The 25154-nt window shown below is 40.1% G+C and overlaps 1 protein-coding gene across 1 annotated transcript in view; it reads right to left on the reverse strand.

Moving 5' to 3' along the window:
• Positions 1–10483: 10483 nt before the first annotated feature.
• Positions 10484–25154, reverse strand: part of IPCEF1 (interaction protein for cytohesin exchange factors 1) — an 81487-nt gene continuing 66816 nt past the window's right edge. The window contains exons 11-12 of the mRNA XM_073337710.2: positions 18475–18665; positions 10484–14730 (exon numbers count right to left, since the gene is read on the reverse strand). Of these exons, the coding sequence (XP_073193811.2) occupies positions 14566–14730; positions 18475–18665 (356 nt within the window). The 3' untranslated portion in view covers positions 10484–14565. The remainder of the gene's footprint in view (positions 14731–18474; positions 18666–25154) is intronic.

A 25154-nucleotide genomic window follows, 5' to 3' on the forward strand; every position in this document is an offset into this window, starting at 1 on the left:
TCTCTTACACTGTGTGTATGGGGGGGGGGGTTAGTTACAGTACTTTGTACCATAAGCTTGATTGCTCTGGGATGAGATCAATATACTTTGTTGTGCAGCTGCTCCAAACTCTTCCCCCAACCAGCTGCCATGCAGTGGCTCCTTAGCTGTTACCAAATTTCTGCCTTGGTCTACACTACAGAATTACTTCGGTATAACTACATGGTGCAGGGGTGTGAGTGACGTAGTTATACAAAACTAAATGCTGGCGTAGAGAATACTCTGTCGGCAGGAGAGCGTCTCCTGCTGACTTAGCTACTGCCTCTCTGAGGTGGATCAACTAATCCAACAGGAGCTCTCTCCATCGGCTTAGAGCATCTTCATTAAAGTGTTACAGCAGCACAGCTGCATTGGGGCAGCTGCACCAATGCTGCATTTTAAATGTAGACAAGCCCTTTGCAACAGTTAGATTATAAGGCAGCAGGATGCTGATGTAGATAAAGCCCCAGGTCCCTACTCAGGTAGGTTTTCTGTGATTTTCCTCTGATCGGCATCATGCTGCAGAAAGGAGCATGCGCCCCCTAGTTGGAGAGTTCAGCCAAACACTCAAGCAGCCATGGATATAGAAAGTGACTGAATTGATCCTATCCTTAGCTCCAAATCACAAAAACATTCCCATCTGGAAAATCTACCAGCCTCAAACTATATTCCTGCCTGATAAACTTTACCTAGAATAAATATCATTGATTAGAGACAGGACTCACAAAAACCAATTTGCAATATAAACACACAAAGATAGCAAAAGCCACAGATTATCTACAGATGCAATCTGCCCCTCACCTTGCACTCAGAAAGCTTTCAAGCTCCCCGTATTTGACAAGAGTCAGGTGGGAGAGCCTTAAAACCTCCAAACAATGAAGCAAGTCCAAGTCATCCTTCTTCAAGGCCATTTGGGCTGCTAGAGTTAAAAATAACATTTTAAAGCTAGTTCTATCATCTGTACAACTTCTATCCAACAAAGATGCATGTTACTGTCCTGCCTCTCTTGTGTTAGTAGGGTGAGAGGGGATAGAACTGTCTGTACACTCCACAGAGCCACAGGAAGGGCACAGACAGGTCAGGCTCCATAAGAGAGCGCCACACCTGAGACACTGGGAAACCAGGTGCCAGCCCTTGCCAGGGCTTTAGGCTCAGCCGAGCACTGACAAATTCATTGCTGGAAACCAGTCTGTTTCACCTGCATGTTAGTATGGTTAAGATGGATATTGCACTTGTAACAATGGGTTTAGTGTTTAGACTTTATGAAATGCTTGGACGTTGTTGCATGCATTAATTTCACTTATAATATTTTTATCACTATTATTTATAATATTTTTATTAGGTAATATTTACATTTTTGCTTTATAACTGTAAAAAAATGTTTGCTCTAGAATCAGACGAACACACACACACGCACTAACAGAGCGCGTCTGAAAAGGACCGGGTTAATCAGCACTCTGACCCCTTATATGTCCCTGGACTCAGGAGGCTGTGTTGAGCAGCACTTCCAAGCTGCCACCCTCATATGCCCCAAGTTCAGCACGTCCCTATCCCCACTTTCACGTTACAATTGCACTGGTAGTAACCCACCTGATGAGCAAACCCCACAGGATTTTTGGGTGCTGCAGGGATTTTTAGCTTAGGTACGAGAAGTGTTGCTGCAGAGTGAATGGGGAAGCCAAAAAACATCCACGAGAGAGAGAGAAGCAACCAGCTTAATCATGAAAGTTATTTATTGCCAGGTAATAACCATACAAGGGGAGCCAAACAAACAAAACAGTTATAATATTAAATCTAACTTAAATTTGATTATAAAAGTCAGGTTTAGAAAACTATAACTGATCACACAACTCAGGGTCAGAAGGTCATACCTACAGAGAGAGAGTGAGAGCTGGGTTCTCACCACGCCGTGAAACTTGAATCGATCGGGGCTCCCAGGTGGAGGTGGTAGCTGAGGGTCTGGAGTGCTGGAGACAGGCAAAGCTCCCAGCACAATCAGTCAGGAGAAGATGAAGTCCCAATGGAACTGATGCAGATTTTGGATCCAGGCATCAGAGCACTTACTTGAGCATTGGTAGGGGTTTTTGTAGGCAAAGAACAGTGGTTCAAGGGAGAACCCTAGATTCATTTATGGGTAAACCGATGGCTCAAGGAAATATACTAAAGTTGTTTTGTTCAGGCTAGACAAGGAGTGGAAAAATTTTTTGGCTCAAGGGCCACATTGGGGTTGCGAAACGGTATGGAGGGCCAGGTAGGGAAGGCTGTGCCTCCCCAAACAGCCTGGCACCCACCCCCATCTACCCCCTCCCACTTCCTGCCCCCTGACTGCCCCCCTCAGAACCCCCGACCCATCCACCCCCCCTTGCTCCTTGTCCCCTGACTGCCCCCTCCCGGGACCCCCCGCCCCTAACCGCACCCCTGGGACCCCACCCCCTATCCAACCTCCCCCGCTCCCTGTCTCCTGACCACCACCCCCCAAACTTCCACCCCATCCAACTGCCCCTGTCCCCTGAGTGCCCCCCGGGGCCTCCTGCCCCTTATCCAACCTCCCCCCTTACCCTTACCATGCCGCTCAGTGCGGCAGGATAGGCTTATTTGAAAGCCTGGGAGGTGGGTGGGCACAAGCTGTGCTGCCCGCAAGGCGGCATTGCTGAGGGGGAGGGGCCGGGGGTGAGCCTCCCCAACCGGGAGCTCAGGGGCTGGGTAGGACGGTCCTGCGGGCTGGATGTGGCTCGTGGGCCATAGTTTGCCCACCCTTGGGCTAGACAATAGGAACTGCTCATTCCTGACTATGGGTGATGTTCCTTCGAGGGAGCTAACAATACAATTAGGCAGCTTCAGTATTTTGGATTCCAATAAAGGATTTATTATTAGAATTGGTCTGATAACTACTGAGCTGGATGTGTGCAGGCATGGGTTCGTTAACATCTGGAGCAGAGATCCCCCATCATGCAGTGCTTCCCTGCTTTTCTGGTCCCAGAGTTCAGTGCGGTTCCTGCCTTGGAATCTCTGTTCTCCATTCTCTATGCTAATGGGGATGCCTCCCTGTCCCATCCTTGATGCAAATGAGGCACAGGGAGTTTCCTTAATCCTGTCACCCTTGTTCAGAGAGGTTTAGGTGCGTCTCCCACTGCCTTTTCATTGTTTTTTGTAAGTCTTTCTTCTGCTCAGCTTTGGTTCAAGCGGGGGAGGGGGGGAGAGATCTTTCATGAGTCAGACGGTCTGGGTACTGTGCCCTGGTTCCCCAACAACACAGAGCTGATAGGTAACAAGCTCACAAGAAAGGAAGCATTAAGGTGACGTAATGTGAAGCTCAGCTTGATCCTTCATGCTGACTGCTGGAGTTTCAAATAACATACTCAGAGCCAAATGTTTGTGATCAACCCACCCAGCAGCACAGAAAATAAATACATGTCTTTGGTAAAACTGCAATAACAAATTCAAGGAAATCACACTCTGCTCACTGATGTTTCTTGAGCAAGGAGAGAGGCTAAATTAACTGTGTGTGTCAGTCAGTTCTACTTCGTACCCTTGTTCTTACATGGACAGAGTTGTTTTACAAGCCATTCCTTCCTATATCCTCAAAGCCCATCTAATTTCCTGAAGACTGCGGAAACCATGTTTCCTTGGTAAGCAAGCTATGTCTCTCAGTCACAGCAAGCTATCATTTGTGTCACTCTCAGAGGCTCTGAGTTGTGTCTGAATAGACGGGATGTGAGCATTCTAGAACTGCCCAAGCCAAAAGTATTAGCAACATAATTCAGCATTTTACAGTATAAGAAAATGGGGTTCAAATCACAGGCTGCTTGAATTTGAATTCCCTTTGCTTGTCATCATGCAAGCAGGAGAATTTCCAGACTGAATAATAATACAGAGTCAATAGCAACTGACAAGCGGCCTCAACGTGAAATAGAAAACAAAGGCCACACACGCAGACAATGAAAGTAATGCACATTTTTTCTAGTTATGTGCAACATTGTGTATGGTTTCTGCTGGCACAATCCCCCCATTGCAGGGTTGAAAGCTGCTCTCCTTCAGCAGAACTCTGCTGGGTGGACAGCAGTGGCAACATTGCCTTCACCACTCATGCAGTTTCTGTCACCACGTGCTAGCAGGAACGAATATAATTCACTGTCTTTAAGAAGACTGAGAATAAAAAAAATGCAGCTTGATCTACAAAGAGAGCAGTACTTGAAGTGCCATAAGGAAAGATGGTTTTGTGGTAACAACAGTGGATTATGATTCAGGACTGCTGAATTCTATTCCTAACTCTGCCATAGACGTCCTGTGTGACCTTGGGAAAGTCACTTCTATTCTTTAACCATAAGTTTCCCAATGTGTAAAAGGGGAAATTTCCCTACCTCAAGGAGAGATTTGCAAGGATAGGTTCATTAATGTTTGTGAGGTGCTCCGCTACTGCCTTGAATAATGCCATAGAAAAGTCTATAAACACAATATTTGAAGGGCACATTGCTTGCTCAGACCAACTTCCTCACAAGTTCATAACTTTGATAATTTCTAACCAATTTTTCTAAGTGCGGTAAGGGGGATACAGCATATGTGCTAAATTTCATATTTCAAATCACAGCTGGGTTTTAGCTATTTGTAGGAAGAAAAAATGTAGCATATTTTTAGAATGGGAAGAGTGTATTTTTATCCATGCTCTCAGTAACTTAAAAGCAGTTGGATTCAGCTTGCTTAAACTTTCACCAAAAAAAAAAATCATTTTTGGGACTGAGACAAAGCATGGAGTATCTCAGAATAAAAAGGCAAATGTTTTGGGAAGTTCTGACGTGTTGTGAGAAAACTGTGTATTATAACAGAAACAACACAGCTACTCTCACAATAGCATTTGCTACCTATGTGCAAAATAGGTAAGGGAGAGAAAATAATTATGTATAAGAATGTAAGTGAGGGACCATATATTTCCGTACCAGTTAATACCTTAACTAGACTTGAAGTCTGTTAGATAATACAATGGTGTGTTTTGTGGAGCTTCTGATGTCATTTCTACAGTTAGCTAGGATTTACTAATATTTCAAAATCATTTTTCTAGCCCTTTAAAAATTATTAGTAGATTCTAAAATACAGAATTGCTTAGATATGTATTAGTGCCCTTGCATTGATATTTGCTTGTACCAACTTAATATATGGAAGCAACAACAACAAAAAACCAAGGAGAGCCAAACAACCTTCATAAGGCGTCTAACAAAATCAAGCTTCTGTCATGAAGATAGATAATGTTATACCATTTAATTATTAGGCACCAACTTCTTGTTTAAGCCACTGCACATAATGGATGTGCCTGAATCAGGTTTGTTGAATGACAAGGGCCTCATCCCAAAAAAAGCTCCACCTCGAGTGCTCCAATACAGAGGTCTACTGGGATTCCTTGTGGGCAAAGAGTCTGCCTGTCTGGACTTCTTGCAGGATCAGGGCCTAACTTAGCCGTTTACATGGCACATAGCAGAAGCATAACTGACATACAGCCTGCATAACATGTTTTTGTGCCGGGGAAAGTGAGTTGGCCAACTGACGTACACGGTTACTATAATTAGGTTTCAGTGCTCAAGTTCAAGTACCTATAGATGTGACAATGGTTTTTGTGCATAATGCCAAGACTTTCAGTGATGCAATAAAAATACAGATGGGAAAATATAAAGATATAAAAAGGAAAAAAAATCATTAAGTCCTATGAATGAGCTCATTGCATTATTACTTCACTTGCAATATCACTAAAAGCCAGCAGGCTGTGCATGTGTACTAGCTTTCTTAATTAAAAAACCCTACTATTTGATAAAGCTATCATAAAGCTGCCTTTTCCCAAAGGCAATCAAAAGGTAGTTTTAGCCCAAAACATTGTCACCTGCTTTCCTTTGTTTTATTCAAATGTAATAAGGGAACATAGGCTGAGGATCTTGCCCAATAACCATAGATTACTGTGATATATACAGAATGATACACACATACACACATTTTATGTATATATAACACAGTCTCCCACATATTTAAACCTTTTAGTTACAGATAAGATACATGCCCAGATCAAAGAGTTCCCTTCATTTACATTCTTACAAAAATAAGTTGATGAGCAGTTACACTTTATGCCACCAAAGGACAGTGTAACCTAAAAAACTGACTCGAAAGGAGGAAATGGAGAAGACTTAAGTTTACTTCATAACAGTGTATGACGAGGATCTGGAGGAAGGATATTTCCCATGCTGTTGCATGTGTTGCCTTTCTAAAGTGAAGTGAAATTTCCCTTATGCAGCTCCCATCACCTTTATTATTTTATTTTGGTAAAAAGAGCTGCCTGGCCGTGCTACATATATGAAAATGTAAACACATCACATGTCTTTCAAGGACGTTCATTTGGCATGAGGTGTCTTTCTTTAGGAACAGATACAGCAGCCAGTTCAGGGGACTGTTTCAGCCAGGCTGTTCCAAAAAGTACATTCTCTCCCAGAGTGCAAGGCATTTTTCAAAATAGCCATTCACAGAAACTTCCTGATTCTAAAAAAACAGGCTTTGAAATAATAATCCCCAAGTAAATGTGCCTGTCTTAAGAATGTGCCTGTTTTTTATGTTACTGTTAGGTTTGTTTGGGGGTTTTTTTTTCAAAACCAATTTGGAAAAAAAACAAAAGTCTGAGTTAAGAATTCTGTCTTGCATGTTTAACACAGAAGTATCAATGTAAGAGGCTAGTTCCCCTTGGCTACATGCATGTCATGTCCCCTAAACTTAGGAGTTACATGCATGCACTAAGAGGCAAAAATATTAGTACTGAGCACACTTATAGCACTTTAAATTTTAAAATACTGACTATTAACTTAACTAGCTAGTAAGCACCAGACTGGGGCTCAGAAGATCTTAGTTCTGTTCCTAACTCTGCCACTGGTCTATTGGGTGACCTTGGGCAATTCACTTCATTGCTCTGTGCCTTAGTTTCCCTAACTGTAAAAAGGGGATAATGATACTGCCCTTCTTGGTAAAGTGCTTTCAGATCTATTATTATTATGCATGTGTGTAACTTTATTCATGTGAGTCATTCCATTGACTTCTCATGGGTGAAGTTACTCACCTGTGTAAGTGTCCACAAGACTGGGAATTAATCAATCTTCACATCACCATATGAGGTAGACAAGTGTTTATGTATCTTCATTTTACAGCCGGGGGAAAGTGAGACAGGAAGGATAACTTGTGAGTGCAGCTACAGTAACCTGTTCAAGGCCACACAATATCTGGGACAGAGTGAGCATTAGCACTCAGATGGTTCCTAAGTTCTTGACCAATCTACTAATGCAAAACAAATTTTCTTGGAGAAAATTTACCCCTGTGCAGGTGGCCCACAAAAAAGCTCATGTTCACGTAACTCCTCAAAATAGGGTTTAAGTGGAATATTAGTGGCACGTCAACTTGGTAGTGCCCCCATGCAGAGGGGGAATTTCACTTTAATAGTAAGCCCTTCTGTTTAAAGGGCCCATGTAAAAAAGAAAGCAAGATTTCTAATTTCAGTGGATGGGAACAGAGTAAACTGCAGAACTTGCTGACAGTTCAAGGAAATCATGACTGACATTTCAAAGTTTATCTTCTTTCTACATGTCCCACATAAAACAGGAAATACCACTTTGGCCCTACCACTAGAAGAAAACCGCTCCATTTCCCGTTATTAGAGTTTAGCTTTTCTCATAAATGACACATACTGCCATTGCAATTGGTCACTCTTGAGCCACACAAAAAATCTTCCCATACAGTACAGGGAAACTCCTCCTGCAGAAATGCCTTACAGTTAGAGATGGATTTTATCAAAAAATAAATTGGTATACCAAATATACAGTATTATATTCACACCCATGCCCATATATATAGACCTGATACCCATGTGATAAATTGCATTTATCTTCCACATTGATTTACCTGAACTCTGCCCATTAACTTCTCCAATCAGCATTAATTCCAAAACTCTGAGTAGATTTAAATTAGCTCCATTATCACACATACACATACTTCAACATACTGCCACAAAAACATTTCCTTTCCCCCTAAATGGTAGGATTTTCTCCCCCCAAAAATGACGTCTGTCTGTGGCACAAGGCTGTCGCCATTCAGTCCTGGACCAATGACAACTTTTCCGTCCACTCTCTGATTAAATCATTACAGCTAGAAATGACGCTCTGGGATTCTCTCCCATCTCAGTGGATTACAGCATTCACGTCTAGTCCTTGTAGCTTCTGAGCTCTGGAACACTGAAATAGAGAGACATCCTTGATTTACAGAAAAGCCATTAAAAATGGATTTTAGAAATGACTAAAATGGTTAAGTTCTACTTTTCCAATCACTCCAAGATCTGTACAGCCGGACTCCCTGTACTAATGTAGAGATGGGCCTTACGGACAAAGAAATAACAACAAAGCTTTTTATTTTCTCTCTCTCTCGCGCGCGCGCGCACACACACTTAATTCTAAAACATTTCTAACTAAGTTCTCCTGAATAATATATGAAACAACACACATGTATGCGGTAATATAATGGCACCCATTTAGCACCATGTGTATTTCACATTTTAGAGTAATGCTGCCATTTGAAATTCATGCCCAAAACCTTTTATACAAACACAATTGATGGCAAACACCACTGAGCAGAGAACATGGTGCTCAGTGCTCTCTTGTATTGATGTGATTAGCAGTTACATTCACCTCTTGTGTACATCTATTTACATAGAATTCATCCCCTCCTGTATTTCCTCTCACCCTGACTTAGAAATCTGAGATTTTTGAGCTGTTTTTGCTGCAATTATTTCAGCATCTGACAGTAGAGTTATTTATCAGCTAAGAAGATTGGAATGTTTTCCCTTAATGAAAAATATGTCCTTTTATTCTGATGCTATCTTCACTTCACATGCTCCATGCTTTCTATTCCCTTCATGTCTGGGAGGCCTCAAAACTATCTGAAGAGGCAGGAGATGAGTTCTGATTGCTGCACTTATAGTAAGGTAAATTTACTTTTTCAGACAGGAGTTTTTTGCCTGAGATATTAGCTACTTTAAAGTTACCCCGTGCTGAGAATTCTCTGTTCTATTTTAAGTAAAAGTGATGTGACCCATTCTCTGCTAGTTGCGGAAACGTCAATAGTTCAAAAATTTATTGGCCAGCTAACAGGGCAGTATTCCAAAACTATTTCAGGCTACATGACCCTGTTACAACCAATTGTACTGCGTTTGTCAATCCAAGGACATTGTTGCATCGCTATACATTATACAAGACATACACTCATCTACAAATACACACGTGCGTATGCATGCATTCACACTGAGAGTAAGAGAATATGAATCACTGGGCCAAACTCTGCTCTCATTTGCACAGTGTAAATCTATTTCAACCAGTGGAGTTACTCCAGGTTTGCAAGGGTCTGAGGGCTCATCACTGCTGCTGCTGATCACTCTGGCCCTGGTTCAGAAAAGCTCTGGAGCATGTGGGCAGTGGAGGTGTTTAAAGTTAAGCACATGGGAAAGCAAACAGCAGCTTGCAAGACCAACCCCCAAATGACTGAAATTTGGCCTTCATTTATTTATTGATTGTTTAGCACTAACAACAGGTTTAAATTGACCCCAGAGATTAATCCCCAAGTTGGTACCTCATGAGGATACCACAAATGGGTTAAGTAATTATTTGATCTAATGCCAAATACATGGGCAGAGATCCCTCTTCATTTCCACATCTCTTCATTTTCACATCTAATCATGTAGTTCTCATTTCGGGAGGCATCTCATCCAGGCATCAGACAATTGGATTTTCCCACCTTCTACAGGTTTTGCTGGAAATGATGCAAGATAACAAAAAACACTCCATTTGCTGTTATTAGAGTTTAGTTTTTCTCATAAATGACACATACTGCCATTGCAATTGATCACTCTTGAGCCACACAAAAAATCTTCCCATACAGTGCAGGGAGACTCCTCCTGTGGAAATGCCTTACATTTCAAGAGATGGATTTTATCAAAAAATAAGTTGGTATACCAAATATACAGTATTATATTCACACCCATGCCCATATATGTAGACATGATACCCAGGCAACAAACTGCATTTATCTTCCACATTTGACTGATTTACCTGCACTCTGCCCATTAACTTCTCCAGTCAGCATTAATTCCAAAACTCTGAGTAGATTTAAATCAGCTCCATTACCACACATATATGCACTTCAACAATCTGCCACAAAAATGTTTCCTTTCCCCCCAAATGGTAGGATTCCCCCCCCCCCCCCCCCCACCATGACATCTGTCTGCGGCACAAGGCTGTCATCATTCAGTCCTGGACGAATGACAACTTTTCAGTCCACTCTCTGGTGGAATCATTACAACTAGTAAAATAAAAAAAGAAAAAAAAATGTTACAGGTGAAAAAATATATACACAGATAAGTCAGCCATGAGACGCTAATTAGTAGATAAATGTCTTTCTTCACTGGAGTCTGTACTGCTATAAAGCCAACAATTTAATTCTCACTTTCAGTTGTATGCTAATCATTTACATTATTTGTTTTACTTCCGAATACACATACACATGGGTTCTCCATAGGTAAAATCCACTCCTATGCAGAGGGCCCATACAAGGCCTAGCCACGACTTATATCCCACTTAACATTATTTCAAGGGCTTGCATGGGACTGATGTGGTGGATGGGCCTTGCAGCTCACCCTATGTTGGTATTATCCAGCTGATTTAATTTCAAGTTCATCACATGCACTTTGGGAGGTAATTTTGTCTGTCAAGCCAAAAACGTACTGACAATAAAATCTTACATCATCGGTAGACTTTAAGGCTAGAAGGGCTCAGTTTGAATAACTAATTATATGACCAAAGCATGTATCAGAGGGTTGGGGTGGAATGAATTTATTCCATACTGAGTGAACACTGTAACAAAACAGAATTGAAAAAGTTAGGCAAATACAAATACACACACACACACACACACATATATATATATATATAAAATGTGCAACAAATTTCTGCATTGTCTTTATATTTTTCCAAGGCTTTGGCCAAGTTACTAGACTGAGGTCCAGCTGTTTGGTGTCACTTTCCCAGTGGAAAGCGGCCCTAAACTCAGCAGATCAAGCCCCTAAAGTGACTCTCCTGGATAGATATATCCTTGAGTGGTACAGAGCTCCTGTATGACTCCCACACCAACTACTCTGGCTGTCAGTGTAGAGGGTGTGGCTAGGAACAAGGTCTACTATTTTGAGCTTCCATAAACCTGGCTGCCATATGGGGCCATTGGCAGCTGATGAAGGTGAAAGGATCTTGGGACTGTGGCCTGGTACAGAGCAGCCCCAGAATCAGGAAGTCCAAAGGGCACTGCACCAGGCACTCTATGCCTACAGGTGAAGATCTGTCCCTTCCAAGTTTAGTTTATTTTAAGACTTTTTTTAAAATGTACTTATTGTCTAAAATCTTGACAATTGACTTTTTTTTCAGAAATGAGGAAATATTCTAAGTGTGAGTGAAAATATTGGTTTAGCATAGTTTGTTTGTTGGGTAGTGGGTGCACACTTTACAAAATGACAGATGATTAGCTTTAAGGAAAGATTTTTTACCAGAATAATAAATGTCACTAAAAAAAAATCTGAATTTTGTTGTTCACTAGGAACAACTGAAAAAAATACGCACAAAGTCTAAAAACATAATGAGGAATTCCTTAATTTCATAAGTCAATATTTTCTTGATTTCTCTTAAACAGAATTTTCTTTAAGTTCCTGAAGTATTTTACAGCTTTGGCTGCATAATGTCAGTGTGCAACTGTCAAAAAAAGAACAAAAAACCTTCAGTATTGTTGCTTAACACAAGAGAATCTATATATCTATATACACACACACACACTTAGACATAAACAAACCTTCATCATGTTACAGTTAAGGTTGCTAAGTGCAATTCAAAAGAATGGTCTGGATGGGAAAGGCTGATGTCAGATCTATTTACATCACTTAGCTTGTGGTTTCCATAGTTTAGAAGGTTTAGTTAAAAGATTTTGTGGTTTTATTTTTAACAGATGTGCCCAGTGATTGTTTCAGTTTCCTTCTCTGATTCCTATACTAGTTCTTACCACCCAGTTCCAGTCCCCAGCTAGTCCTTGTTCTCTAGCTACAGCTCTCCATAGTCCAGCACTAACGCGGACTCAACAACCAGTCCCACTCCCTAGTTCCAGTCCTGAGGCAGTGCTGGTATCTCAAATACAACCCTACTTCCGAGCCACAGCATCTAACCACCTCCTGTTTTTGCCTCCTGTGTCTCTCCATCCCTCAGTCCACTCTTCTCCTCCCGCTAATATCTGCAGAAGGGAAAACCTGCTTCACGGGAACTTATACAGTCCACCTAGGCATGGCTCCCTTCAATCAAATTTTAGTAGATTTACCAGCTGCCAAAAGTGCCCAAACCTCAGAGCCTTCCTGCTGCATTCAATTCCCAAGTCCAACCCATCTCTAATGATCCAACATTTCCTGGATGTTCTGGGATACAGCTAAGGGTTTAGATCTTAAAACATTAATTGCTTAGTAATGAAACATTTCCAAGCAATTAAAACTAATTGCTAAGCAAGTGGAGGAAATCCAATCTGTTCCAGTGAAGATGGTTAATTTTTTTTCATAATCAAAATTCTAATAATCTACACTATGCATACACATGGGTCAATATCTGAACATGTATGATTTTTTTATATTTATAGCGTATTCTGCTTTAAAGCTAGATGAGTCCAAAAACTCTTGAGAACATCTTTACACACTGGCTAACTGGAGTGCATCTCCTTCACACCAGAGTATTTGGGTGTATATCTTTAAATGCTAGTTCCTGTGCTGGGGATCCATTTAATAAGGAGGAATATTTCTTAAAACTCAGTGACTTTACAAAGTCACATATGCTGAAATGTGCAAATCAAACTATACTGCACATGTATAGACAATTCAACACCCAATTGGGAGTTCAAATGTGTATCCTGTGCTGAGAAACCTAAGGCTGAAAATTATGACCCATTGCAGCAAAACAATGTGTTAATTTTTTATTTGATTAACATACTAGTTAAACTATGCCACCTGGGGTTATGAAACCATGTCACCTGGGGTTATGAAATTTTATAGAAAAATATTTTCCTACCCTAGAATATACAGTGAAATTTTCAACCAAATCTCACACTGAGGTCAAAAAGTAGAAGCAAGGTACTCAAAAATAAAGCTTACAATGCAACTCCCAATGTGTCCGTAACTTTGGAATGGTATGAATAATATAAATGTATATTAATTATATTTGGGTATGAAGACTGTGCAGGCATTTCTCTTGAAATCAACAGATAAACAATCTCATCTATAACATGTGGTCCTTTTTACAGTAGAAAATGTACAGTACATAAATATATAAATAAAAATATATACAGTACATGGTCACACATTCACATAAGCCATAAAGTGACACATATTAAAAAAAAATATAATCAACTATGTTTTATATGTTTGGATCTACCCAGCTCCACCACTGCGTGCTGAGTGTCATCAGCCAAGTCACTGCCGTTCTGTGCCTCAGTTTCCCCTGTAAAACAGGGATAATAAACTGACTTCCTTTGTAAAGCATTTTGTGTTCTACTGATTAAAAGCGCTGTAAAAGGTCTATTATTATGACTATGAATTCAAGATGAACTTGTACTTTACGTATTCACTACTATCAAAAATATGTAAGCAGAAAATTGTCCTTTACTGAGTCCTATATTCCATAAGAAAAGTTGAAACTTGATGAGACAGAGTTTCCGCATTGCAGAACAAATTTATTTGTCACGAACACACATTAAGGGACCCTCTCCAGATGACGTGGGAAAACAGCATCTTGATCTTGTCCATACACAATTAGGAAATGTTTATGGTGTCCATTGACTGGGTGCCTTGAAAATTATTTAAAATTCAGATTTATGCATAATCATTATCCTTGTTGCCACCGTTTACATAGTAATGCAGTCAAAACAAATGTAAGTAGAGATAAAAGTTCTTACTTGTAGTTGTCTTGAAGAGACAAATGGTAGGAGAGAAGATTGTATCCTGTTAGCATTATCATAGCTTTAAAAAAGTTTCTTCCATCAATAGGTTACATGAATAAAATGACCCCGAAGGTCTAGTATCTACAATATGTACATTCCTCTGAGACTTTCAGGTCTGTGTGTGCTCAGTTTACCTCTGATGAAAGATCAGCCATTCCTGAATGTCAATCCATTTCCTCTCTGCTTCAGATAATGTTTGCCTCAGACATGTACCCAGAGGGGGCATCTTTTTTTAATTTTGGGGTTCCATTTTATTGGCATGAAATGAGTTTGAGGAGAGGAAATAATGCTTTGGAGAATGGGTTGTTTTTCTTTTAAAGGGGAAGAGATAAGCACTTGGAAAAAACAAAACCTGAAACTGTAGTAGCTTAAAGCATCAGGAGGTAAAGAGGGACAGGGAGGAATCCTGTTATGTACTGCAGGTTCCACTGTCCTCAGATAGCATTTTCAATTAAAGAAAGGTGGTGGATTCATCTATGGTTCCTTGCTATTCCCTTCCACAACAGCTAGGGCATCGTGCTGCTGATAGATCTCTTGGACCAACATGGTGTTTGTATTCTTCCATTCTCTATACTTCTTTGCCGTCAGCTCAGGATCTTCCAGCAATTGGTTAATCATGGCCAGGTCATGCTCTTTACACTAGTAGGAAATCAAGAGGGTTAATAAATATATATTTTCCCATACGAACTGTACACCGTATTTTCCTTAATAAAACTAGTATGAACCTAAATTGCCCATCTTGGCAATGTGATTCCCTTTTTGAGTATGGGAATTTTAAAACAAGCCCATGGCAAAAGTTTCTTCCAATTGAAGTTACAGTTCTGTTTATACCTGAGTCTTTAAAATATCCCATATTTTTCACAGGATCTTTGCACAAAAGCCCAAGAGAAGAGTTACATGAAGAACTGATCACTTTTCATAAAATGCTAAATTTTAAAAAAACTGGTAACAGCAGCAGCAATTACTGCAATTTGGACACAGCTTTTGACCTTCAAGAAAAACACTCCCTTCCCACATTGTAAATACCCCTACTTTCAGTCCTAGACATATTAAATTTAGATGTAATCCACACTCACATAGGGTGGCTATCTGTCCCACTCTAGTGGCTAGACCATATAGGGAGGTTTACAAGGCTGCTGCTACTTGTAAGTTAATGAACCCCGTTCCTTTAGCTCAGTATGTAGGGCTCACATTTTTAGGCCCACAGATCTCAGCTTCAGTCCTCACAGAGGATGTGAGCAGAGACATCAGTACATGGAGAATAAACACCTTAAGGTGGACAGGGATGGTGTCCCTCGCCTCTGTTTGCCAGAAGCTGGGAATGGGCAATAGGAGATGGATCACTTTATGATTATCTGTTCTGTTCATTCCCTCTGGGGCACCTGGCATTGGCCACTGTCAGAAGACAGAATACTGGGCGAGATGGACTTTTGGTCTGACCCAATATGGCCATTCTTATGTTCTCTATTGCAGAGCTCCATTTTCCTTTTCCAGGTCTACAGTATCTTACTATTCTTTTAGTGTGTCCCAGGCATACAGGGCTTCTCCAAGCAGTGATACTGGATTTCAACTATGGAGACATAGACTTCAACAAAATGTTCTTAGTAATTCTAGGATGAGGACAAATGGATCTGAACTGAAATGGTTCTCCACCAACCATCATTTAGCTATGCCAGCTCCAGACAGAAGCCTCTGTTGAGACAAATTAACTGCAAAAGTGCCAATTCTCTCTGGCGTATGCACGGAGTAGGCCTCTGCTGTTAAACAGCCCCATGAGATGGAATTCTAGTATTATAATAAGAAGGGATAAGCAAACACCCATTCTGGATAGAAAAAAATAATAAAAACAATGTATGTAGTTTGTCCGTTGCTCGTCTCCCTCCAGTGGATGTGAGGCAGCGGACCCCTCCACTGGCCTATGTCAAGCACCTCTAGTCAGCCTCAGGTAAGGGTCATTACAGAAGAGAGGCAAAAGTAAGACAGAGAAGGTTTCAAGGTCAGAGCTAGGAGGATGAGACAGAGAGTAAGTGGGGAAATAAAGGCAGGTAAGAGGGCCTAGAGCTTTCTTGACCTCAAGAATTATGCACAAAAGTGATCCTGACCCATAGCCTCAACAACTTTCCCAGAAGGCCTAATCTCTGTGATCTGTGATTCTTGAACCAACTGGAATTGGACAGCTTGTTAGAAAGGCAGATTACTCAGGTTCAGCCCTATGTCTAGCTGGCAACTTTTGTAAGAGGACAGCAAAAGGCACAGGACAGAGAAACAGACAGGTGCTGCTAACATAGAAGCGGGGATTTTTTTTCCCCGATGGAGAAATTTTCTGACAGGGTGGATCTATCTTTCGTATCTCTGGAAAAAAGACTAATTTCCTCCAATCATTTAGCATATGAAACACTCTGCAAACAGCTTCCCTCTCTTCCTAGCCATCCGAAATATGTTTTGCTATTGATATATTGTGGCAGCAGCAATGATTCATTGCTAGAGATGTGGAGTAGCAAGTCCAAACTAATAATCCCAGTCAGCCTCGGTATGTTCATAAATCACTCTGCTTGAAGCTGATAAAGGTTTAGTCAAAGCACAGCAAATATGGATCAGATGTAAGACTTCCCGGAATTCTGTATTTCCAATAGATCACGCAGGGTTAATTATGTCCTGCTTCATATAATATTAAGAAGAAATTACTTTAAAAGCATACTTTTTTACTGATTCACAGTTTGGCATTTCCTTACTATGAGAATGTACCTTTCACACTAACTAATGTAAACACCATTGCTTAAAGAATTCTATTTGTCTCTGTATGAAATTCTCTAATGCCATATTTATCTTGTCGACACTCCAACTTCTTGGTTTGAATAAAGCAAAACCCATATTTTCTGCATTAAGAAAAGCATCCAAGAAAATGATCTTTCCATACTCAATTAGTGTTAGACAAAAAAAAAAAAAAAAAAAGTCTGGTTATAAAAGAGTGCTAACCACAGTCAGATCCATAATTTACTCATTTGTTTACCCAGAGGAATGTGAATCCCCTTAGGAAATAAACAAAAACTCTAATAGCACTAAAGTTTTTATCCCCAACTCACCATCATTCTAATCTGAAGATTTAACACTAAAATGTGAGCCACCAATTCACTTGGCACTAAGCAGTTCTGTTCTTTCCTTTATTGGTGACACACATTACACTGGAAAAGCCATGTAACGTTTTTCTGTCTCTCAGTTTCCTCACCTGTAAAACGTGGATACTATTTATCTATCTTACAAGTATGTGGTGGGGCTTACTTCATTAATGATGAGATCCTCAGACAGCAGATGCTACAGAAGAATGTATTATTATGAGTCTCAGAACAGCTGATTTGGCATTAGTACCAGTGAGAAATTTCTTTATAAATTTCTCCAAAGTAGACATGACTTAAAGCTAAGTAAAAACAATTGAGGTAACATACTCATTTCTTACTTCTGATAAAAAAAGCAAGAGGATGGGGAAGGCAATTGTTTTAATGTTCATTCATAGAATATCAGGTTTGGAAGGGACCTCAGGAGGTCATCTAGTCCAACTCCCTGCTCAAAGCAGGAACAATCCCCAATTTTTGCCCAGGATCCCTAAATGGCCCCCTAAAGGACTGAACTCACAACCCTGGATTTAGCAGGCCAATGCTCAAATGACTGAGCTATCCCTCCATCTCTCTATTTACAATTTAATTTTATATTAATAAGTTTTCTCTCTCTCTCCTCTAGTACCACCCAGAAACAGGACTAGAAATTCCATGAGACACAAATGAGGCTCCAAGTGATTCCTATCCATCAGAGTATTGCAGAGTCTATCTATCTCTCAGACCCTCCAGGGAATGTGCTGAGAAACCCTCTCATCCTCTACCCATGGTAAAATTCCAACATGAAAGCAGGATGCTTGTGTTATTGAAACTATTTTAGTTCCAGGAGGCCCTTAAAATAGCTTTAGCACATCCTGTGCATTCTGCAGTAATCCCTTAAGGAAAACTTTCTTGGCTAAGGGTCATTTGGTTGTCCACTACCGTCCGTGTACTTTTTCTGCTCTCCCTCCTTTGACACTGTCCCATTCAGTGAACTCACCAAACATGCACTGAGTGTGTGAATTTGACAACTGACTACCATGTGATCTCTTATAAATTCCTGACACCTTCTCCAGTCAGGCTGGAACTACAGCAAGAACTGAACTATTGCTTCTGATTCCACTTTCAAATATAGCCACAAAACACAGAGGCAGGAGAAAGTGAAACATTATTTGAAAGACTTAACTGAACAACATTCACTTTGAGATTGGGTGAAGCTTCAGATTGTTTCTTTTTCAATACAAACTGTTTTTCCTCTTTTCAGGCTGGAACTTTACCCCTTGTGACACCTCACCTTTAATGTGCTATTCAGCATTCGGATTTGGTGGAGTTTCTCATTCATGGAGGGGTTTTTGCTCCGTTTGGCGAAGGACTTTCTGAGCTCTTTTTTGGTTGAAGGTCGACGGTCCCCGATGGGAGACAAACTTGCTTGTTCTAATGACTTGTAAAGTCGCTCCATTTCGTCTTCGGAGCATTTTGCCTGTTCTATAAAGAAAAGAATAATAATAAATAAGATAAGAATGTGACTACGACAGCAAGTTGCAGTGATGCTGGATTCAGTTAATAGGATTTTTACAAAGTTAAAGGGACTATATTTTCAAAATAAAAACAGATGGCAGTAACATACATATGACCAAAAAAAAAAAAAAGTAAATGCTGGTATTGATACTTCCAGCTGCTGTCTCAACAGTGACATGTCTATTTCTTGAAGTGAAGGGTTATTTTGTGTTCTGAGTGTCTTTATTATTTAACTCTGAACAACTGTTAACAACATGCACTTTGAGCAAAAAGAAGCTTTGATAGAATCTACTCTCATTCAGCTTTTCCCTTCACTCCAAACACCGTTCATCACCTTGAACACTTGTTCCACTGATCTCTCTCTGTTCCTAGAAAACACAGAGCAAATTCTGCTTGGTACAGCAGCATATCTTAAACTAACAGTTTGTAGTTTTTAAACACACAACCAAAAATATTTTGATTGAGGGAATAAAAAAAAGGGACATTTCAGGAGTCACATAAGAAGTTTCCAAGACACTGGGACAAAGTATGAACAAGTAAGACATATGGTCACGTTACATATAGTTGTCAAATTTCATACACTGTGGCACACAATTCCGCATGGAACTTTCACAATGAATCCTTGTTTAAGACTGTTTCAGTTATTCCTTTCAGTCTGACAGCTTTCTAGTTGCAGCACCATCTCCTCTAGATGGGGACACTTGGGAAAAGGAGAGAACAGCTGGGAATTTAGCAGAAAGATAAGACAAAAGCAACCTGGGATAAAAGGTAAATTTTTAAAGACACTATTTAATATGAAGGTGCAACAATTAATATGTGCCAGGTTTAGATGAGTGACGATTAGTAAAAAGTAGGACTGTCACTTAATCACAGTTAACTCATGCGATTAACTCAAAAAAATTAATCGCTATTAATCACAGTTTTAATCGTACTGTTAAACAATAGAATACCAATTGAAATTTATTAAATATTTTGGATGTTTTTCTACATTTTCAAATGTATTCATTTCAATTACAACACAGAATACAAAGTGTACAGTGCTCACTTCATATTTTTATTACAAATATTTGCACTGTAAAAATGATAAAAGAAAAAGTATTTTTCAGTTCACCTCATACAAGTATTGTAGTGCAATCTTTTTATCATGAAAGCACAATTTACAAATTTTGTTACATAACTGAACTCAAAACCAAAGCAATGTAAAACTTTAATGCCTACAAGTCCACTCAGTCCTACTTCTTGTGCAGCCAATCGCTAAGAGAAACAAGTTTGTTTACATTTATGGGAGATAATGCTGCCTCATTCTTATTTACGTCACTTGAAAGTGAGAACATAGCTGGCATTCCAAGGTATTTACTTGCCAGATATGCTAAACATTCATATGCACCTTCATGCTTTGGCCACCATTCCAGAGGACATGCTTCCATTCTGATGATGCTTGTTAAAAAAATAAAGTGTTAATAAAATTTGTGACTGAACTCCTTGGGGGAGAATTGTATGTTTCCTGCTCTGTGTTTTACCCACATTCTGAAATATATTTCATGTTATAGCAGTCTCGGATGATGACCCAGCACATTGTTCGTTTTAAGAACACTTTCACTACAGATTTGACAAAATGCAAAGAAGGTACCAATGTGAGATTTCTAAAGATAGCTAAAGCACTTGACCCAAGATTTAAGAATCTGAAGTGCCTTCCAACATCTGAGAGGGATGGGCTGTGCAGCATGCTTTCAGACGTCTTAAAAGAGCAATGCTCCAAAGCAGCAGCTACAGAACCCAAACCACCAAAAAAGAAAATCAACCTTCTGTTGGTGTCATCTGACTCAGATGATGAAAATGAACATGCGTTGGTCTGCACTGCTTTGGATCGTTGTAGAGAAGAACCCATCATCAGCATGAATACATGTCCTCTGGAATGCTGGTTCAAGCATGAAGGAACATATGAATCTTTAGCACATTTGGCACATAAATATCTTGCTGGCTACAACAGTACCATGCGAATACCTGTTCTCACTTTCAGGTGACATTGTAAACAAGAAGTGGGCAACATTATTTCCTTCAAATGTAAACAAATCTGTTTGTCTGAGTGATTGGCTGAACAAGAAGTAGGACTGAGTGGACTTGTAGGCTCTAAAATGTTACATTGTTTTATTTTTGAATGCAGTTTTTTTTGTATATAACTACATTTGTAAGTTCAATTTTCATTATAAAGAGATTGCACTACAGTACTTGTATTAAGTGAATTAAAAAAACAATTTCTTTTATTTTTACAGTGCAAATATTTATAATAAAAAGTAAATATAAAGTGAGCACTGTATATTTTGTATTCTGTGTTGTAATTGAAATCAATACATTTGAAATGTGGAAAACATCCAAAAATATTTATATAAATGGTATGCTATTATTGTTTAAGAGCACGATTAATCACCATTAATTTTTAAAGCACTTGACAGCCCTAGTAAAAAGACATTTTCAATATGGGAATTTTGACTGTAGGACTCATTTTTCTGCTGGTCTGACAAGGGCAGAGATTTTTGGTCATCAGAGATTTTAGGCTCATATAGTCCACATAATCTCTCAGGAAAATGGCCTGAGTTTATTGTTTCTTTCTGTGATTTTGGGTCCTTTAGCTGGCAGGGGTATAACATTCAACTTTATTTCACTGATTTTTTTTTAAATGGGCACCAACTGACTTTTGTTGATCAGAATATTTTATAAACTGAAGTAAATTAAAAAGTGAAATTAATCCTTTCCTTTCACCCTACCAAACTGTCTTTTCTTGTCTGAAGTAACAGGTGCCACCCACCTTCCCCCCCACCCCACCCCACACACACACTCTGTCTGTCTGTCTCTCTCTCTCTTCTATACAAAAGAGCCTTCACATTATGACTCCCCTAACCTCTCCAAGGAAAGGATTAATTAATACTGCCTACAGTGAGCCCTCTTCTTGGATCTCCACAGTAAATGTCTTAAGGAAAAGGCAAATGGAAGCCACCACTGTGTCACAAGCTACTTTTATAAGCCTATGTCGTACAGGTTCTTGAGTGACTCTTGCAATTAGAGAGCAGCACTAGAGGAGATCAAAGAGTAGGCTAAGAGCCAAGATCCCAAGAATATCTCTGTAAGGTTTTCTTATAGCACCCATGACCATAATGTCTAACGGCCTCATCCTGTATCCACTGAAGTGAATGGGAATCTTTCCATTGACTTCATTGGCAGTGGCTCAGGCACAAAATGCTGAAGTAGTAGAAAAGATCTTTCCCATGTTCTAGAAAATGTTGCTCTCTTTCCCCCTCCCCACAATGCTTTTTAAAACCCTTTGGCTATAGTGAGAAAACTTTAGTTTTATGGTACATTACACATATTTGTGTTTCCAGTGCTCAAGGCGTATGTGGGTTATCTGGCATTTTTACATTACTCTGCAAATATAAACAGACTGACTTTACCTTGACTGGAACTAAATATAGCTTATGGCTTTGATACAATATTTGAGGGAGGGGGGATATTTAACAAGCTACAGGAAACCGAAAAAAAATTGCACGTGCTAGGCATAATACACGGCAGTAATATTTCCTGAAAATTGCTGGCTCACACTGTTTACTTTGGAAGAAGCAGCTGCGTTTGGTTCCAAAGTGGATTTCTGCTCATGGCACGGTTGGTTTTGCTGTTAACATCACACACTGGGATCGTAAATTTGACACTCAATTTCAGAGTGAAGGTAACAATTACCAGGTGTATAAGCAGGCTATTAGCCAGGATGGGTTGGGATGCAACACCATGCTCTGAGTGTCCCTAAACCTCTGACTGCTAGAAGCTGGGAATGGGCGACAGGGAATGGATCACTTGATGATTGTCTGTTCTGCTCATTCCCTCTGAAGCACCTGGCCACTGTCAGAAGACAGGATATTGGGCTAGATGGACCATTGGTCTGACCCAGTATGGCCGTTCTTATGTTCTTACACAAGACTTTCTTTTGGAGCTACTCAATGATGATCACTGATGCACTACAGGGGCCACTGAGGAGCATGAGACATGCCACCCATGAACACACCTCTTCTGATTTCTGCATACTGACATCTCATAGAGCAAAATTAATATTCTTAATAATAAATAATAATAATAATCAGGGTATTTTATGTGGCAACACAGAGCAGTAATTCCTAGGCCAACCAGCCAATTTTCAAACTCTTTTTGATCAAATCCCCTTTCCATCGCCTCCACAAAACAATCCAATTGGAAAGATTCTCAACTTGCTACTAAAACACTCACATAGTCAAAGCCGAAAACCAGCTATCTATCTCAAAGCCTATATGACAATGAGCTGATGTAAATTCACATTTAATTAAATCACTTCATCAATTTGGAGAGGTTAAGGCCAGAAAGGACCATTATATCATCTAGTCTAACCTCCTAAATCTCACAGGCCATTAAATGTCACTCATTTACCACTCCACTGAGCCCAGTAACTTGTATTCTCATCCTACCTGCCTATTTTCTCAATGTACATCTTATGATACAAGAAGGGAGGATTTCCTTATGGCCAAAAAATCCACACAGCAGCTCCCAAGAAACTCCATATGGTAGCTCCCAAGTGACTAGCACTTCAAAGGACAGACAGAATAGGGTGACCAGATGTCCCAATTTTATAGGGACAGTCCCGATATTCAGGGCTTTGTCTTACATACGTGCCTATTACCATCCCCCATCCCAATTCTTCACACTTGCTATCTGGTCGCCCTAGACCAGAATTTTGAATTCCACTTGCAAAGCCTTTCAAAACTGCAGAATTAAAGATTTTTGCCAAAAAAGGTGGGTCAGAGTCAGTAGATTTTACATGGAATGTTAAAATACAAAGCTGTTTTGCTCAGGTGAATAAAAGTAGCAACAGTGTAGAATCTAAATGGAATTTTAGGAAATGGTTTAAAACAGGGTTCTGTTGACCATGGTATGTGGAGCACTGATGGAGTGGTCACATGATGTTCCCTGTTTCCAGTTGCTCATCAACCAGGAGCTGTAACCAAGTAGAAGAGTTGCCACCAGAAAAGTTAAAAATTACTAAATAAATATTTTCCTAATATTTCTCTTTTGTAAACAAATCCTGTAGTTATCAATAGATAACATGTCTGTCTATAGATCAGAAGATTTCAGATTTGACTCCTGCCTGGCTTGTAGCTCTGACCTCAGCAGCCTGGCTTTTGAGCTCCCCTTCCCCAGAAGCAAAGCCCAATGCTTTGTGGCATTGAAGGTTTTGCTCAATATTTCATATTCAATGCTATGTGGTTGCAAATGTGAGAGGTGATCCAGATGACTATAAATGGCAAAGGAGTTGTCCACAAGACACTCATTTTTCAGATGTGGTCCATGCCTTTGAAATGCCTCATTTTAATATGTCAATTAGGTGTTTTAACAAGTCCAATAAACAATTTGTGATAATAAAAAATACTTAGCACTTGGACAGTGCTTATCAACTTTGAAGTGTTTCACAAGCCTTTTGTCATGTCAGAAAACAAGACACTAATTGTAGTTTTGTTCCCATAAAAATATTAGGGAAAAAATTAAGGTTGGATGGTTGTGATAAAGTAAACACTGACCCAAACCTTGACCTGGAACTGAACTTTTTCTGAGGTTCAAATCATAGGTGCTGATCAGCTGTTCAGTAGCAGGCAGGAGGTGCTGGGGGGAGTGGAGTGAGGGTGGGACATTGGGGGAAAGGGTGGAGTGAGAGTCGAGCACCCCCAGGGAAATCTGAAAGTTGGTGACTCTGGTTCAAATAATGTGATGTACTCACAAGTACTCAGCTTAGTGCTTCTGGTTCCATCCATGACTGGAAACAGAGTACTGATACAGTATATCACAAGAGTGACTCAGTATTTCTATTCCAAACAGAATCAGGAAGCATAAGAAATCTCACAAGGAAGCAAATTCTCATTAGCTTTGCAAACAGATGTTTTGGGTTCCAGTGAATTCAATAGTTCATATAAAACTTGAGCAACCTTAGGGTGTATTATTGTATCATTGCAATATGTTTACTTTGTGTCAGATAGTGAAAGGATATGCAGAGAGTACACATCACTCAGTCTCACATGTCTGCGTGAAAAAACAATAGGTCGTCTATATTGTCACACCCATGTAAAAGTTTATCCTTTCAGGGCCTTCCCCCAGGGTTGGCTGATCAGCCAAATGGGGTTTGTTCTGATGATGTACAATAGAACCTCAGAATTATGAACACCTTGGGAATGGAGGGGGGGGTAAAGGAGACAATTGCCCATAAGCCCGCAGCAGGGCTAAGGCAGGCTTCCTGCCCTCCCTCGCTCCACACCGCTCCCGGAAGCGGCCGGCATGCTCCTGAGGCCCCTGGGGGCGGGTCTCTACCCACTGCCTCTGCCACAAGCACCGATTCCACAGCTCCCATTGGCTGGGAACTGCGGCCAATGGGAGCTATGGGGGCAGTGCCTG

This window comes from Lepidochelys kempii, chromosome 3 (assembly GCF_965140285.1).
Source record: "Lepidochelys kempii isolate rLepKem1 chromosome 3, rLepKem1.hap1, whole genome shotgun sequence".
NCBI classification, from domain to species: Eukaryota; Metazoa; Chordata; order Testudines; family Cheloniidae; genus Lepidochelys; species Lepidochelys kempii.